This window comes from Python bivittatus, unplaced genomic scaffold (assembly GCF_059951505.1).
Source record: "Python bivittatus isolate LINGU-HERP-01145 unplaced genomic scaffold, Pbiv_v1 ctg000570_np1212, whole genome shotgun sequence".
Classification (NCBI taxonomy): Eukaryota; Metazoa; Chordata; class Lepidosauria; order Squamata; family Pythonidae; genus Python; species Python bivittatus.
Genome location: NW_028277097.1, coordinates 17,647,133 through 17,665,107, shown reverse-complemented (window position 1 = coordinate 17,665,107; position 17,975 = coordinate 17,647,133). Strand labels below are relative to the sequence as shown.

Here is a 17,975-nt window from a genome sequence, read left to right as displayed (position 1 = left end):
CCTGGCAAATAGAAGGGGTAGAAATGGAAGCAGTAACAGACTTCATTTATTTGGGCTCCAAGATCACCGCAGACGGAGACTGCAGCCATGAAATTAAAAGACGCTTGCTCCTTGGGAGGAAAGCTATGGCAAACCTAGATAGCATATTAAAAAGCAGAGACGTCACCTTGCCAACAAAGATCCGCATAGTCAAAGCTATGGTTTTTCCAGTAGTAATGTATGGCTGTGAGAGCTGGACCATAAAGAAGGCTGAGAGCCGAAGAATTGATGCCTTTGAACTGTGGTGCTGGAGAAGACTCTTGAGAGTCCCCTGGACTGCTAGGAGGTCAAACCAGTCAATCCTAAAGGAAATCAACCCTGATTGCTCATTGGAAGGATCGATAATGAAGCTCAAGCTCAGATACTTTGGTCACCTAATGCGAAGAGAGATCTCTTTGGAGAAGACCCTGATGCTGGGAAAGATGGAAGGCAAAAGGAGAAGGGGACGGCAGAGGATGAGATGGTTAGATAGCATCACTAAAGCAATGAGCATGAAACTGAGCCAACTCAGGGAGGCAGTGAAGGACAGGAAGGCCTGGTGCAATATGGTTCATGGGGTCACGAAGAGTCGGACACAACTTAACGACTAAACAACAACAATGACAATATTCAAGAGCAGGAAAGGGTAAGTGGGCCAAACAGTTTAAGAACCACTTGCTTAGAGAGATGTGTGAAGTCAGATGGCTTAAAACTAATCAGTTGACTCTTGTTAACATGACCTGCAGCTGACTCTTCCATGTCTATGAAAACCTCCATGCATGACAGCAATCTCATACTGAAAGATTTGGAAATAATTGCCATCTGCCCCAGCCAGACAGGCAGGAGTACACCTTTTATTGCCTTTGGGACCAAAAGTTACAGCTTTATGACCTACAAAGCAAACAGTCATATAACTTGGAAAGCTAACTTGCTCTGCCTTTGCAGCGTTGTGGCACGTGGGTCTTCAACAGACCTCTCTACCTTGTTTCTTCAAAATAGAACACATCCCAGAGATGCCAAAAATAGCAAAAGAGGCTGTAAGTGGGTTTGCCCAACAACTGTATTGCCCAACATGTTAACCAAGTCAATTGAAAACCCAGGTGCTTCATTTGCACAACATGCTAATGTTGATTGACTGATTGATTGATGGGCCACAAAATTGGTATTGACTCTTAGCAACTATATAGATATATTTTCTCTATGACAATCTGTCCCTAACCTGGTCTCTCAGGTCTTCCAACTACTGTAACTGAGTCCATCCACCTTGCTGCTGGTCATCCTCTACTCTTTCCTTCCACCTTTTCCAGCAGCAATGTGTTGGGCCCTTCAGAGAGCTGGGTCTTCACATAATGTGTCCAAGGTAGGATAATTTGAGCCTGGTCATTTATGCCTTGAGTGAAAACTCTAGGTTGATTTGTTCAATGACCCATTGGTTTGTTTTCTTGGCTGTCCACAGTATTCTCAGGAATCTTCTCCAACACCAAAGTTCACAAGTGTCAATACTCTTCCTATACTGCTTCTTCAAAGTCCAATATACTAAGGTAAATTAGTTTTAACCTTGGGTTAGAAGGAGCTGTGTGCAAAACCTATGGTTCCAGAGATAGAATGTTCTGGGAAACCGTAGAACCTTCTTTTTTTTTCCTGGAACACTCCATTCTGGGGTAATCCAATCTTTTATTGGAAGTAAATCTTCTGGAAGAGAAAGTGGTTTGTGGTCTTCCTGCTCTAGGAGATTTGTTTCTGGAAAATGACTGGACCACTCTGGAATGGCCAATCCGTAAGAAAAACAAACATTCCAGTTTCCCCAGAACATTCTATCCCTGGCATACAGTTTTGCGCACCTCTTGTTAAAATTACATCAAATTCAGGGAAGCCAGGTTTCTCAAATGAGCCAGCAAGCTTTTAATTCGAGTGTGCAAATGCAGAAAATGGGTAAGTTAATTAACAGGCTGGGTGAACAACTTTCACGTTAGACCACATTGTGGGTCTGCTTGGTATTGAGTGTGTTATGTGAATCTATTAGGGTTTGTCAAACATTGTGCTAGGCTTGGATGTGGTGCAAGCAAACCACAATTCAAGAAATTATGGCTCAGTGCAATATACAAACACAAGCATAATTCATGAATGGATATATGAAATTGATCTTGTATTTCATAGAAAAGTAGTTCAAGTGATGGGCACGTTCTACCAGAGAAGGAGAATATTGCCTCCAGTGTATTTTAAAGTTTGGTTTCCATTAGAGATGTTCAGATTTCTTACCCTCTGAAGACAGACAGATTCACAGGCATTGAGCAGCCAAAAATATTAAGTACTTATCATTCTAGGAGTCAACACCACACTGGCTGAAGGCAGTAAAGTTATGCTGTAGCCTTTCCAATCTGGAGGCCCTCCAGAAGCATTGGGTTGGGAACTGCTGGCTGAGAATTCTGGGTCTTGCAATCCTAATATTTCAGGAGAACGTCAGATTTGGAAAGCTGGTCTATTGACAATGTAGCCATGAGCTTGGTCCTATAGGATGAATCCTTGGATAGGCTGTGAAGTTGTCTGGTATCCCTAGTTGTCACCACCAGCCAGATTCAGTTTCAAGTCAAGGAGGCCTTCCCATCACAGTCTCCAATTTCAATCCAGATTTACTGGCGATATTCTGAGGTATACTGTCCCCCCAATTCCTTACCTTTTTACGGTGGAGTTTTTGCTTCTCCCGGAAATCCTCCATTTTCTTTGCTTCTTCCCTGAGATTCTGGGCTAGCTGGATATGACTTTGGCCAACGCTCTCTACCCCTAGAAGTAAGAAACCCAGGCTGGTCATCAACTCTGGTAGGAAAGCCATTTTTATTGTCATTTTATAGATAAGAAACCAATGCAGAAACACAAAAACTAGACTTGTACCTTGTGCAAAGCTATAATTTGCTTAAACACAGTCCACCTAGTACACTACAGTTACCTAACTTCACATTTCACAGTTAAGCATAAATTGGGCTTACAAACCACAATGGCTGGATTCACATACTTTAAATCAAGCCCAAACTCATCAAAACCAACCATGGTTTACCTTAAAATGTAAAACAGGCCACTATGATTTACTCCACAAACCAAGCTAAAACAACAGCTCTGATTCTTTAGTTTTCCCTGGCTGAGCTAGCAAAGAAACCAGTTTGAGCATTATCGTTTGCTAAATCAAGCTGCAAATAGGAGAATGGACCAGAGAAAGAATGTCCTACTTTATTTATTAGATGTGTACCTACAGAGGAGCACAGAGATGACCTCGGAGAAGGCATGAAGAGACTGTTAGCAAACCATGAGCATAGCCTGAGAAAACAGGAAAGTATGAGAAAGAAACTCAAGATTTCCTTGCCTTGACTTTTTTTTGGTATAAGAAGGAGGGAAGAAGGAATGCTGCCAGACTTTCAAGATTTTGTTATTACAGCTTATATCAATAATCAAGCAAAGTTTTAGTATTTCTTATATGTCTGTTCCCTGACCTGGTCTACTTCAAAGGGCTAACATCAGTTTAGACTATAGTAGCAGAATCTTTAAAGCCTGACTGTGTTTCCCCTTCTCTCCCTCTTACACCAAAGAGAGTCAAGGCAGGGCAACTTTAATTTTCCTTGCTAACAATCTCCATATATCTTCTCCAAGATCATCTCTGTGGTCCTCTACAGTACTCAACCTTTCTCCAAGGTCAAGACAATGAAATTGATTCTCTCTCTCTCCACTTCATAATCTGATGTATTTGCTAAGAACTTGCCTCACCCCAAGTTAAATTCTTGCCCCATCTGACCCAGTATTACCTACACTGACTAGCAGCAGCAATTCTTCAGATAGGCATCTTCCAATGTCCTACCTGGAAATGCAACCTGGAAATGCAAGGCAGGTGTTCTGCCTTAAATTATGGCCTTGAATCCAAGTTAGGCTGGGAGACTGCAATCAGCCCCAGGGTACCCAGCTCTAGACCATCAAGTAGTTTGAGTCTAACATTGCATTATGTGTGAACCTAGCCACTGTAACTTATATTCCAAACCACAATTAAAACAAATTATGCATAATGAAAGCAACTACTCTAACCTCTTGGCTAGCAAAGAGTTTGTTTGTTTGTTTGTTTGTTTGTTTGTTTGTTTGTTTGTTCAATCAATCAATCAATCAATCAATCAATTTATATGGCCACCCATCTCAGACAAGTAACTCTAGGCAGCAAACAATCATAAAATCAATTAAAACCAAATTACAAGCACAATACAAAAGAAAAATATATACAGCAGCCAAGAAAAATGATTAGTTCTTCCAAAAAGTCATCTCATGTTAGTATTAGCAGACCTACACTCTTTCCATCATCCACAGTTGCTAAAATATTGCAAAAAACTTGGGCTGTTCCTATGACATCTGAGATACGGATGGAGCACTTCATATTCTGGGGTCAAGAAGATTTCTCCAGCGTCCCAACCTGGGCATGACCTAGTGATTAACTCCACCCTAAGATAAACAAGACTTATCTCAGAATTTCATACCTCCTGACAGTAACAATACTACAACTCTCAGCCTCGATGCCCTAACATATCCTAAGAAGTTGGCTTCTTTCCAATGACTCACACTGCATAGGGCTGAGAACTTGGGTTCCTCAAACTCTAGAGCAGTGTTTCTCAACCTTGGCAGTTTTAAGATATGTTGATTTCAACTCCCAGAATTCCCCAGCCAGCATGGCTGGCTGGGAAATTCTGGAAGTTGAAGTTTACATATCTTAAACTTGCCAAGGTTGAGAAACACTGAATGAAAGCATGGATTGTGCCACATTGCTAAGATTGAGAAACACTGCTCTAGAGTCTTCTGGTATAGGCATCGGTGGGGGAAGCAAGGGGAAGCTTGCGATAAAGCATGATGTTATGGTGCAAATTCCATCCCTTACATACTTGCATGCAACATCAATATGAAAGGATGGAGCTTCAATCTGGCTGAAGAACACACCCTTGTTGCATTGATGGCTTCGATGCAAGAGCTAGGCAAGTACAGAGCAGAACAAGCAGGCCTTGCAACTAAGCAGGACCAATGCTAAGAACTACAACAACAATTATAATATTATTTTAAAATAATCGTTTTAATTCTATGAGTTATATGACTAAAGATAAGAACAAACTAAAACATAGAAATGTTTATTCTTTGTCCTTGGCACAGCCACTGCAAAACTGGATGGGAGACAGACCAAACATGAGCGTCCTTGACAGATCATGGTCAAGCATGGTTTGCAGGATCATCTTGGGTGCATTTCCTAGACAAGCACTTAGCCAGGGTCATATGAACACAGATGCAGTGCCAATTCTTTGGTCCATCTGCTTAGCCTTCCCCAACCTGATCCACCCCTCTTCCATGCTGAACTGCAACTCATTTTATCCTTAGCCAGCATGTATGATGACCATGTTATCTGGGTATTATGGAAGTTGTAATTAGTGCACTGGGAGAACCCACAGAGAGAGCCGATTAATTTTCACATAAACTGAGTTCAACTCTTGTAACTGTTAGAAGATGCAGATGACTTACGTTGCTTGAAAACCTCCAGAGCTCTTCTGAGGGTGCTAAAATGAAAGGAAAACAGAGACAGTGCACACCCAGTCAGAGGTTGAGCAATCATGAAATTGTGTTGGTATCACCGAAAGGCAAAGAACAAGACTTCCTTAGGGACTTCCACAAATTAGTCCAATTTCAACACCTGATTAGGCAAGTTATGAAACCAAAACATAGGTATACAGTCAGATACATTTCTGAACTTCTCTTTCTTCATTGCTAATTACTTTTTTGGGTGGCCGAGCAAACATTTCTCAATCAGCAGCTCATGGATACATTGATATCCAAAATGCAAAATCCAGAAGGCACACACAGATAGTCCTTGAATTACAATCACAATGGGGACCAAAAAATTCATCATTAAGTGGTGCAGTTGTTAAGTGAGGCATCATGTGACCACACCTGATTTTAAGATCTTTTTTTGCCATGGTTGTTAAGCAAATCACAGGATTCCCCATTGACTTTGCTTGTCAGAAGCCAGCTGGGAAGGTTGCAAATGGCGATCACGTGACCCTGGGACACTGCAACCATCATAAATACATGCTGGTTGCCAAGCGCCCAAATTTTTATCACGTGACCGCGGAGACACTGCAACAGTCGTAAGTGCAAGGAGCGGTTGTAAGTCGAGGACTACCTGCATTTAATTCATGCAGGGCAGAATCCAATGGGAAGAAGGAAACCTCATGTGCCTCATCTCCAAGGCCAAGTTCACACAATGCACTAACCCAGAGCACATGAGTCATATACCACACCAGCTGAGTTCCCACAATATGCTAAGCCACGAAGAAGCAAACCACATTTTAATTTCATACATTGGGTGAAACCAGCAAATGGCTTGTGAAACAAATGTGGGAACCCAGTCTGGGTCTTGAAGGATGAAAGGTGAAGCAAGTTTCTCTTTAAGGTAATGGAAAAGCCAAATGGATGTTCTTCCCATGTCTACCACAGTATGCCCTGACTGCTTTGAGATGAAGCCCAGGGAATGAAAACATGATTTAAGTCACTTGTCATGGGTAGTGGCAATAAGACCATTATTTCAAAGCCACCAAGAAGGTCTTCATTTCTCCCACCACTACACCAAGTCATCTGTCTCAAGAAGTGGTAGCAGGTGGGAACTGATAACCATACACCAGGGCAGAAAGAAACTGTCTTTCACTGGCTCCATTCTTCCATCAAATTAAGAACTAAATGTTGGCCCTTGGGAGCACTCCCATGTAGATAGGGCCAACCTGAACAGATGGCAAAGTAACTGGAATTACTCAGCAGAGGGCTTCAGTCAATACTTACCATTGATTCATTCATGCATGGATGCAACTGTTGTCCTGTGACTCATCATTAAAAAAAAACCATCCAAAGCAGGGGAGTCAAATACGATTTCATCCTCACTTTCAGCACCTCATCTAGACTTTTTAAAACTAGGGACTAATTGCCAAGCTGAAGGTGAATAATATGGTGAGAGAATGATGGCTGAGATGTTTCTCCAAACTCTTTTTCCCAACAAGGATGCTGACTTACTTTAGCTCGGTCTGCCCACAGGGCTTCTTCCTTGACAAGTTGATCAGGTCCTTCCCATATCTCTCTTCTATAGAAGCCCTGAAACAGAGGAAGATGAAGATTGGCATATAGATTAGGGTCCTCCCCTAGGGAAGTACAGACCGCTGATCTATGGCTTCACCCCATCTGCAGAATGCCAAGATTTTGCCACTGAAATTCAGCTGAAAAATAGGCAATTTTCAGGGATGCATTTTTCCAAAAACTAAAGGGGGTGGGGAGAGAGCCCCCTGTGAAACCAGTTGCTCCTGTTTTTACCCTTAAAACCCCCAAATCCCCTTCTTAAAGAATGTGAAATTCTGCCACCTAAACTCAGCCATTTTGTAGATTCTGAGGACTTTTTCAGGGTGGGGATGACAGCAGTTGACTTCCAAGAGATTTGCTGTTCCCATTCTCACCTTTTCAAAACCCTCAAACAACAGTAATTATGAAAAAAGCAAACAAATTGACTCTATCACTTCCACAGTGCTGGCATCAATGGGAGCCATCCTACAGCTCTCTGGGAGAACAACCTGTGGCCTTCAACTTGGGGGAAGATGTTCCTCCTAACCTGGAAGCAACAGCTGATATCTTGCTTGCTCTATGGATATCACTGAGACATGCCATAATGCCACAGAGTCACAAGAAGGAACCTCCAATCAGCCATGAAGTGTTTTATAATTAAATTGGCCTTCTTAGCAGTGGCCCCGGAATTCTGAAATGCTCTTTCCGGGAAGCCCACCTTGTGCCTACTTTGTTATCTTTCTAGCACCATGGAAATAAATTTTCATTCCTCCAGGCCTTTTCATGTATTATTATATGAAATATCATCCTTTTCATCTCTTAGCTGTTCTTGGCTGACCCCAGGAACTAAGCAGGATTGGTTCTGGGTAGTGCTTGGATGGGAAACCACTGGTGGATTTCAAGGCTGGGAAACTGAAAAAAAAATCTGAAGGAAGGAAACATGAAATCACTTCCACTCCACTGCTTGGAAAACTGCATAGAACTGACCTTGGTCAAGAGTGTCAAAATCTTTTAATTAATCTTGCCAGCTCTCTGTATCTATATTTTTTTAGATTATGTGTAATTTATGAAATCACTGTGTTTCATTTAAAACATATGTAGAAGGAAACAGAGATGGAAAGAAGGGAATGCGCCAAGGAAGGTAGAAAGAAAACATCAGTCCTGCACTGAGAACAATATATTAAAGCTCAAAGCATATCTGGTCCTAAGTCACCTCTGGATCAGCTGAAATAACTAATTAAAGTATCTTGGTGCTTTTCATATATTTGGGCCTACAACTGATGGAATCTTTTATTATTGATCCTGTTGACTGAAGCTGATATAAACTGAAGAATCTGACCTACGTAATAGAGCAATGGTTGGTAATCTGGATGTACATTTAAGAATTATTCTTCAAGTCCCTCTGATTAACTTTTCTTTCCTTCATTTGAAAAGTTCACGGGGTCACCTTAAGTAGAAAGGAAGAGGCTTATGACTTGTAAACTGTCATAGAGTACAAAATGTCTGAGGGCCATGTTCATTTGGTCAACCCACAGTTTCTGGGTCAGCTTTCCCCAGTAGGGCACCTTCCACTAGTGTTAAGATTGCAACTTCCAGAATTCTCTGATAAAGATGGGAAGGTACCTGTCTCATTCTATGTCATCCTTGCCCCAGGTGATACCTTCTAGGTGTGTTGGGACAATATTTCCTAAGTTCCTCAGCCAGTTTTCTCCATAAGAAGAAAGAGGCGTCCTTTTTTCCCCAGCAACAAGACGTGGCCTTAATTCTTTATAAGAGGGAAAATAAGATAGAACAGCTTTCCTTCACAGCATCTTGAGCACCATAGAAAAATCCAGTAACTAAAGTTATTTATTTATTGTTTTATTTATTATTTTGGTCCTTAGCTCCCCAGAAGGACAACTAGATGTTAAGAAACTTGATAGAACAACAATAGCTGGAAATGAAAAGATTTTCTATCACAAAACGTCAGCTGATTAGAAGCTATGTCTTCTGCTATCCTATTCCAGACTCATGCCTTTTAGGTATACTGGAACTACAAAGTTCATGAGAAGGTTCAAGAACCTTTTACCATTCCAGGAAAAAAGACATACGCACCTTTCTCTCAAAAAGTCTTCAAATTCTTTGCAGTTCTTCCTGCCGTCATTCAAGTGCTGAACAATGCTGTCATAGCCGGCTGTACTGATCAAGTCTGTTGTCTAAAAAGAATGTTTAGAAGTTTGTTAGACAAATGAAATGCAATCCATTCTCCATGTTGGCATCCCTAGGTTACATTTTGGTTTTGAAGGCACAGTCATGTTCCTGGAAATTCCTCACCTTTATACCAAAATGAAAAGCCTTTCTGGACCTAGTTATATTTCCAGCACTCCTGGAATGAGTTGCCTCCACTAAAGTTGGAAGTGGTTGCAATTTATTTCCTATCCTTGCTAAGAGACTGACTAGGGAAGGGCTGTGAAAGGCTGAGAAATTAAACCCCACTCCAAAAAATCATCCAGAAGTCCAAGTTGAACAAAGACTTCTTAGAATTCCACACCTGAACAAGATAAAATGTCTCTTCCTGATGAGCCCAGAAGAGACCTTGCTTTTACTCCTTCTATTCAGAAGACACAGGAGTGCAGTCATTCCTGGCTTCATAAGAGTAACTAGTGTTTCCTTTCAGGCCTGCTTTTAAGCCTTGGAATTACGATCTGCACTAACTTTCCTTACTGACATGCTGTGGTAAGTTCACCCCCAACTACTATCACTCCAACAGCTGCTAGAGCAGTGTTTTTCAAAGTTGGCCACTTTAAGCTATATGGACTCCAACTCCCAAAATTCCCCAGCCAGCATGGGGAATTCTAGGAGTTGGTGTCCACACATCTTAAAGTGGCCAACTTTGAAAAACACTGTGCTAGAGGCACAGGATGCAATAAAGTCATTAAAGTAAGTTCAGCTAAGTTTCTCCACTGACACCATAAGTTTCTCATTAGGACTTTTTCCTAATACTATATATCACTCTTTCCCCATCAGTCATCCTCCAGATATTGTAACTTAGAGTGCCACTTCCATAATTCCCTGTCAACATGGGAGTTGTAGTCCACAACTTCTAAAATAACTTTATTAACTAAAAAAAAGAACAGTAAAAACTAACATTAAGAAAAAGCATAAGAAAAAGAAAAAAGAAATTAGAAAAAAAGAGAATAGCAAAGATCAAGAGTGCAGAAACAAAGAAAAGGAAAAAGAAATAAAAAGGGTTGACTTCCGACCCTCCTTGCAACAGATATAAGTAACAATATACATTAAGATATTAATATACAGTAGTCTGATACATCTGGAAGAACAAGTTGGGGAAAGCTGATACAGGGCAACGATGAGGAAATTAAAGCCAGTTCTTATACGAGACCAATTCAGTATCTACCAAAGCAAGAATCAGAAGAAAGGAATAAGAAAAGTGGAGACTACTTCACAGAGGACCATAGCCCAGATCTTGGAGAAACTATGCAGAAATGGTTAGAAAAGCAAAAGCTTTAAGCCCAGGAAACAGAGAAAGCGTAAGAAAGAAGCTCAGACTGGCTCCACCATAATTCACTAGGGAACTGTTTTTCAACCTCAGGAACTTTAAGATGTGTAGACTTCCTTTTTTTATAGTAATTTTATTAAAAATTACAATTAAAAAGATAAAAACAAATGCAAACCAAAAAAAGAAAAGAATAAAAAGAGAAAATAGAAAGTGTAGAAAAGAAAAAGAAAGAAAAAGAGACAAGAAAAAAAATAAGAATGTAGTAAAGAAAAGAAATATATAAAGAAATGACTTCCCCTTCATCAAACAATGTAAACCATTTTAGTAACTTATCCCCTTCTCTTAAAATACAACAAATGCTCTCTTCATCCCATAACCCATCTCTTATCTATAAACAAATCATTAAAGCCTCCTCATGTCAGTCCTGATATCAGCAAAAGTCCATTAAGGGTTATCAGAGATACCAACATATCTATTTCAACCTTGATCAGATAAACTGATTTTATATTCCTTCCTTTTACTTTTAACAACCTCGATCTTTAGTCCCTTCAAATAATGTCCTAGAACTTCATTTCTTTTCTGAAAAGAAATGAAAATATGTGTAGACGTTCACACATCTTAAAGTTGTTGAGGCTGAGAAACTCTGCACTAGGGTCTAAGAAGCAGGGAGAGAAAACACTGTCAGACTTCCCAGATTCTGCTACTACAACCTCTCTGTATAAAGTGGAATTCCACTAATTCTTGTGGAATCTGCCTCCTGACCTGGGCTACCTCAAAGGGCTGACAAAATCCCAGATCAACATCCCTGGCATAAGTTTGCCTTGTTGAGGGAAGTTAAAATCAGAGAGAAACCAAGAAGGGATCCCTGGAGGACTTTTCCAAAAGGCAGTATTTACAGTAGCGTGCTAGCCAAACTTATCTCCATCATGAGCAGTAGAAGGCATCTGCCTGGATCAAAAAGGTTTGGAGTGATGAGACCACCCAGCTATATCTCATGACAGCAAATCCTGAAGAGCTAATATTTTATTCCTGAGAAATCTACTTTTTACTAATGCTTTTTTCTTTGACAAACTTCAGTGCTGAGGTTTTAATTATAGCTTTATTATTCTATTTGTGTTATAGTGGTAGGCAACTCAATTGCTATCCTTGATAGAAAAGCAAGATGTAAATTTGATTATTAAGATTGCAAGTTTCTTCTTCCTAGTCAGGAAAAGGTGGTTACAAGTCATCTTAGCAGTTTGCACAAGGCCTGTGACATCAGGCAGAAAAAGATCACTTCTTCCACATAGCATAGGAATCCCCATTTTTCTTCTGGAGGAAGTATACATTTTTAAAAAGTACATTTTGAATCTTATACAAAAGGATATGTATACAGTATATTTCCAAGCAATTTTCTGTCTGCTTGATAGAATTTGTTGATTTGTTCCTGCCTGCATGTTCTAGCGAAAACATATAAAAATTAGTTGACAAGCTACCAGGCAATTCTATTCTTTCTCTCTTCAGATTAAAATTTTGCTAAAACGTAATGTCACTGAACAACACAGAATGAGTGTTTTAGACTCTGACTTAGAATCCCACCCTACTAACTCAGCATTTTAAAAAAGGCACTGACATAACTTCTTCAGTTCCTACATCAAACTTTTTTCCTGGAATATCATAACGAAAGGAACAAGTAACTGAATAAATTCTTGCTCTGCATCTGGAGAGTATCAGTTCCTCACAGAGTCCCCATGACAGGATGAAATCTCTCTCTTATGTACTTTGTCCAACATTAACCATATGAACAGAGCTGTCTCTACCATCTGATAAGGTAAAACACTCTTCCAGGATATGTAATTTTGTCTTCAAGGCCAGCAAATTGTTGCAAGTTTAATTCATTATTCTTATACTAAATCTGGAGGGTTTGCCACAAGAAGGAATCTCAATCATTCATAGCCCCCCATAGAGCCCCCACCAAGTCTACAAGAAGTTCACATATTGGAGCATGTCACTTTCACATGATTAATGTGCCACTTGAAATCCCAACTGCACTGAATTAACAGATTGTGGAGGAAAGGCATGCTGGTCTGCAAATACCAGCACTGGAGCGTTGTGATACCTACACACCAGGGCTAAGTTCCTTTCTCAGCCTAGATGCCAACCAAAATCTCAGAAGATCATCACATTTTGCGAGATTTCAGTAGCTTCCTCATCCCGTGATCTTATACAAGAAGGCTGAAATCTCAAGAGGTGTTGTAATGGGAAGAAGGAATAACCATGAGGAACAGGAGGAAGAGCAGCAACCAAGACAACAGTCAGATAAAAGAAATCTCAGTCCAGGGCAGAAATGTAGTTTGAGAAAGTGTCTCAGACATGACCCATTTTTATATCTCCATACATCAACCTCCAAATTGTCCATTAAATCAAAGAAAACCTTTGGTAGTTTGCCTTGTGTATTTTTCATGTTTTTCTCAGAAATTCTGTTTTTTTGTGGGAAAACCACCCCATTCCAATCTCCCAGGAGACACCAATTTTCATATGGAAAGTCCAATAGTTTATCCACAAGTCCTTTATAAAATGCTGTTTTATCTTCATTTGGGGCATAAATTCCCAATATTAAAGTCTTAGCCCACTGTTGATTAACTTCTACCCCAACATATCTTCCATAATCTTCAGTCAATATAAATTTTGGATATAGTTGAGAATTTATATACAAAACAACTCCATTTCTTTTTTTCATTCCTGCTGAAATAAATTCTTCATCCAAATTTTTGTGACTCAAATCTTTTATATCCTTTTTCCTGATACGTGTTTCTTGTAAGCAAATCACATTTTGTTTTAACTTTTTCAAATAATGATTTTTTTCCCTCTTTTGAAAAGCATTTGCGCCATTTATATTCCACGTTAAGCATTTATAATCCATAGTTACGCCAAGATTTTAGAAAAATCAATACCTGTAGCGCCCAATGTGGTAGCATCTTCAGTGTCCGGTTGTATCTGTTGTGGCATTTGTTTAGTCACATCTGTCACTGTCACTTCCATTTGCATTTCCTCCCATTCTTCTTTGAATTTTCCCCAAAAATCTCTTGCTTTCTGCACAGAGTTCAGTCTGGATCTCTGCTGTTTAAAAGTCAAATCATCCCTTCCAACTTATCCCATCTAAATGGAATCCTTTTCTGTTTGAGTTTGTCAGAAAAAAAGACTCTTTTCTCTTGCACAGTATTCTAACTGGAATTTCCTTAAGTACAATTACATCAGTATTATTAATCCTCAATCTAGTACTAAAATTCCTGACAAAGTGCACAAGGACATCCTTGGAGTATTTCTTAATTTTGCAAATCGTGTATTGAACTGGCTTTGATTCAACCCTCACAAGACAGAGTGGCTCTGGGTTTTTGGCCCACCAGATCCCAGGTGATGTTTCATTTCTGATTCTGGACGGGGTGGCACTCCCCCAGACTGAGCTGGTGAGCAATTTGGGAGTCCTCCTAGACTCACAGCTCCTACTCAAGGAGCAGGTGGCAGCCATGACTAGGGAGGGCCTTCGCACAGATTTGTCTGGTGCACCAATTGCACCCCTTCCTGGACCAGGAGGCCTTGCTCACAGTCACTCATGCCTTGGTCACTTCCCGTTTGGATTACTGCAACGTGCTCTACATGGGGCTGCCCTTGAAGACCACCCGGAAGCTACAACTGGTCCAGAATGCAGCAGCACACACAGTGATGGGTGCCCTTAGGTTTACCCATGTAACACCCCTGTTGCGCGAGCTGCACTGGCTCCCAGTTTCCTTCTGGGTATAATTCAAGGTGCTGGCTATTACCCTTAAAGTTCTACATGGCACAGGGCCAGGTTATCTCTCGGACCGCCTCTCCCTAAGGACATCTGCCCATCCTACCATATCAGATAAGGTGGGCACACTCCTAGTCCCTTCCCTTAAACATTGCTATCTTATGGGATCTAGGAAAGGTGCCTTTTCCATGGCAGCCCCTGCGCTATGAAACACCCTTCCTCCTGAAGTTTGGCAGGCCCCCACCCTTTTAACCTTCCCAAAAGCATTCAAGATCTGGCTTTTCCCCCAAGTGCTGGGATAGGCTGAGCTTAATGAGAGGACTTAGTGATGGACTGCATGGGAAAGTTTAACTTTGGTGCCAGGTTTTAATGTTTGTGGCTTTAACAGATATATGTATGTACTAATTGTATATTGATGTTGTTTTAACTGCTGGTTGGGAGTCATCCAGAGTTTGATACAAAATGGGCAGCTATATAAATGTTTAAATAAATAAATAAACCTCTGCCTCTGTGTCATCTTCATCCCAATACAAAAAGTTAGACAGAGACTTAACAATCTTTTCTCTGATATCTTCCCCAAGGACTTCTGGAATTACTCTAAATCTTAAACAAAATTCTTTTTCTCTCAGTTCTAGAAGTGCCAAGTTATCCAAATCTTTCTGCATCTCTCTATTCATAACTTGTCTTACTTTCTAAAGTAAGTTTCCATTTTGTCCTTAATTCGTTTAACCTTTCCAGCCAATTGTCCTAAAGATTCTTCAATTTTCTTAACTTCTTTCATATCCTTTTTTATCCCTGTAAATCCTCCCTCCATGTGATGGAATGGTTTGGTGAAGGCCGTGCTCGGGGAGATAAGCATTTCCTTAGCCCCCAGCAGGAGCGTGGGAAGGTTAAGAGGCTGAGACTGGCACCACCCTAAGGAATTCGCGGTGTTTTGCTTGCTGGCTTGGGAAGTTTAGGTTCAGTCTGGAGAGATTCTGTCTTGTGGCTGAAAGCTAATAAAAGCTATCGGACTAGGCCAGTAATGTCTCGTGGAGTTCTTTGGGCTGAACCTTTTTAAGACCATCCAAACTATCAGCAACTGTTTCAGTCATCCTCTTGCCAAATTCCTTAAACATTTTCTGCAATAAATCTGGTGTGATGCTGTTATATGTAAGTTGTTCTAGTGAACCTCTCCTTCCTTCTCCTATTTTTGCTGCTTTTCTTACAATTGCCATTGTAATAAAGTGAAAGTGTGTCAATTACTAGAGTGAAAGTAAAAGGCAAGCTTCTGTCTCTTTTTTTTTTTTTTTCCTGTTTTGCTTTTCTCTGTTTTTAACACTTTAGTCCCAATTTAGGTCTCCAGTTACACAATCTGGCTCATATTACCCTTATCTTCTTATTTTGGAAAATCCACCAATGATCTACTTTCCTTAACAATAAACAATCAGCATTCTCACAAAAGTCCAGTCTGTCTGTCTAGTTAATTTTACTATTTTCAAAGGCACTTTAGTCCAAAAAACAAAAATTATTCTTCTGTTTTCTAAAATTACTGTCCCCTTTATCCAGTTAAAACTTTCTTAAATCACGATCTTGTTAAGCTTTTTACTTTTAAGTCAAAATCCTTTCAGATAGGGGTTTTTTTTTTCCTTCTTAATTCCAAAAAGAAGACTCACCAAGTGTCTTTATTATTCTTTCCTGCCAGTCAAAAGATCTCTCTTAAGTTGTAAATTAATTGTATCCAAAAGTGTTTAAGAAAGTGAGGCTTTTGCAGGTCAAATGTCCATAAAGGCTCCACAGGGGTTCTGAGCGTGATGGTAATCCCTCGGCTCCCAAGCCGCTCAATCCACGATCGACCATAAGAACTCAATTCCTGTGGTCTCCTCGCAAGGAGCAGCTATCCAGAGCACAAGTGGGTGATCTCCTGATCTCTCCTTCTCTGGAGAGAATTTTGTGAGCCAAAACTTTGCCACAGTGCTGTCCCCACTCATGGACACACTCGCAGGGATGTCTAAACTGCCATAGGTCCTCACCCTGAAACCCTACCCTCCCTAGTTCTCATGAAGATAAAGGGAGGGAGGGGGGAAGCACATTCACACTTGCAAGGTTGATGTCAACCTTCCAAGGTAGACCAAACTTGGAAACCAAAGACATGCAAGCAAATTATAAGGTTACAGTAATAAAATCTTGCAAGTTTGAATGTGCTTCCCCCTTCCCTTTTTTTTTTTTTTCATGAGAATTAGGGAGGGTCATGTCTGAGACACTTTCTCAAACTACATTTCTGCCCTGGACTCAAATTTCTTTTATCTGACCGTTGTCTTGGTTGCAGCTCTTCCTCCTGTTCCTCAAGGTTATTCCTTCTTCCCATTACAGGTGTTGACGTTCCCACCCGAGGTCTTATGCAAGACTATAAACATTAGAGAGATGTGACAGGTTTGTGAGATTTCAGCCATTTAATTAAATATATAAAATGTTAGATGCTGGGGATTATGTTTACTGACAAGTGGATATTCTGATGCCTGTAGGCACCACTTTATCAATCCCTAAGGTAAGCTATGCTATGGTCCATCCACCTCTGGAATATGATGTGCAGTTCTGAATGCCAAGTTTGGAAAAGGATATATCATAGCTGGAACAAGTGCAGAAGAGGGAACTGAAAAGGATTCCACCACCTTCCCTAACAGAATAGGGGAAGGGTAGAGTAGGGTAGGGGGAGGGAAGGGAAGGGAAGGGAAGGGAAGGGAAGGGAAGGGAAGGGAAGGGAAGGGAAGGGAAGGGAAGGGAAGGGAAGAAAAAAAAAGGGTTAGGACTCTTGAGTCTGGAGAAGCAGCAGCTGACAGTGGACTTAGAATTGATCACACAGTGCATCATCAACCTGTGGGACCTGTTGCCGCAAGCCACAGTGATAGCCAAAGTAATTAGATACATTCATGGAGCATGAGTTCATTGAGGGTTATTAGTGCTACCTGTAGTTGGGGGCAGCATTCTTCCAAAACCCAGTTCCAGGAGAAGAATGGAGGAAGAGGGTTATCTCTCCACCTCCAACAGTCTCTAGTTGGCCACTGTGAGAGACAAAATGCTGCACTAAGATGGCCCTTGGCCTGATCCTCCATGGCTATTTTTATATTCTTATATGTGAAAGAGAGGATCAACAAGCCAGGTGTTATTTGCACAAAGAATACATTCACTTTGGATCAAGGAGAAGATCCAAAAAATTAAAGCAGTGTTTCTCAACCTGGGAGACCTCCAGATATATGCACGTCAACAGCATGCTGGCTGGGAATTCTGGGAGTTAAAGACCACAGATCTGGAGATTGTCCAGGTTGAGTAACACTGCTTTAATTTTTGGATACCTCTCCTTGATCCAAAGTGAATTCCCTGCTGGGAATTCTGGGAGAAGGAATCCACATACCTGGAAGTTGCTCAGGTTGAGAAACACTGCCTTAAAAGCTAAACCATTCATTACATGGCCTGTTTTGGAGGTTATTGCTAAGTTTCTCGGCAGTGTGGTCAGTCAGTCCTCCCTGAGAAGTTCTCTTTTAAAGCTTCAATTTCCTCAAAAGTTTACATAAGAATCCTCAGCACTGCTACAACTGTTTGGAGCAC

The 17,975-nt window shown here is 40.7% G+C and overlaps 1 protein-coding gene across 2 annotated transcripts in view; it reads right to left on the bottom strand.

The window, feature by feature from the left end:
* Positions 1 to 17,975, bottom strand: part of PSTPIP2 (proline-serine-threonine phosphatase interacting protein 2) — a 53,195-nt gene that overhangs the window by 17,243 nt on the left and 17,977 nt on the right. For both annotated transcript variants that reach the window (XM_088152709.1, XM_088152710.1), the window contains exons 2-5: positions 9,220 to 9,320; positions 7,087 to 7,164; positions 5,548 to 5,582; positions 2,693 to 2,799 (exon numbers count right to left, since the gene is read on the bottom strand). In XM_088152709.1, the coding sequence (XP_088008835.1) occupies positions 2,693 to 2,799; positions 5,548 to 5,582; positions 7,087 to 7,164; positions 9,220 to 9,320 (321 nt within the window). The remainder of the gene's footprint in view (positions 1 to 2,692; positions 2,800 to 5,547; positions 5,583 to 7,086; positions 7,165 to 9,219; positions 9,321 to 17,975) is intronic.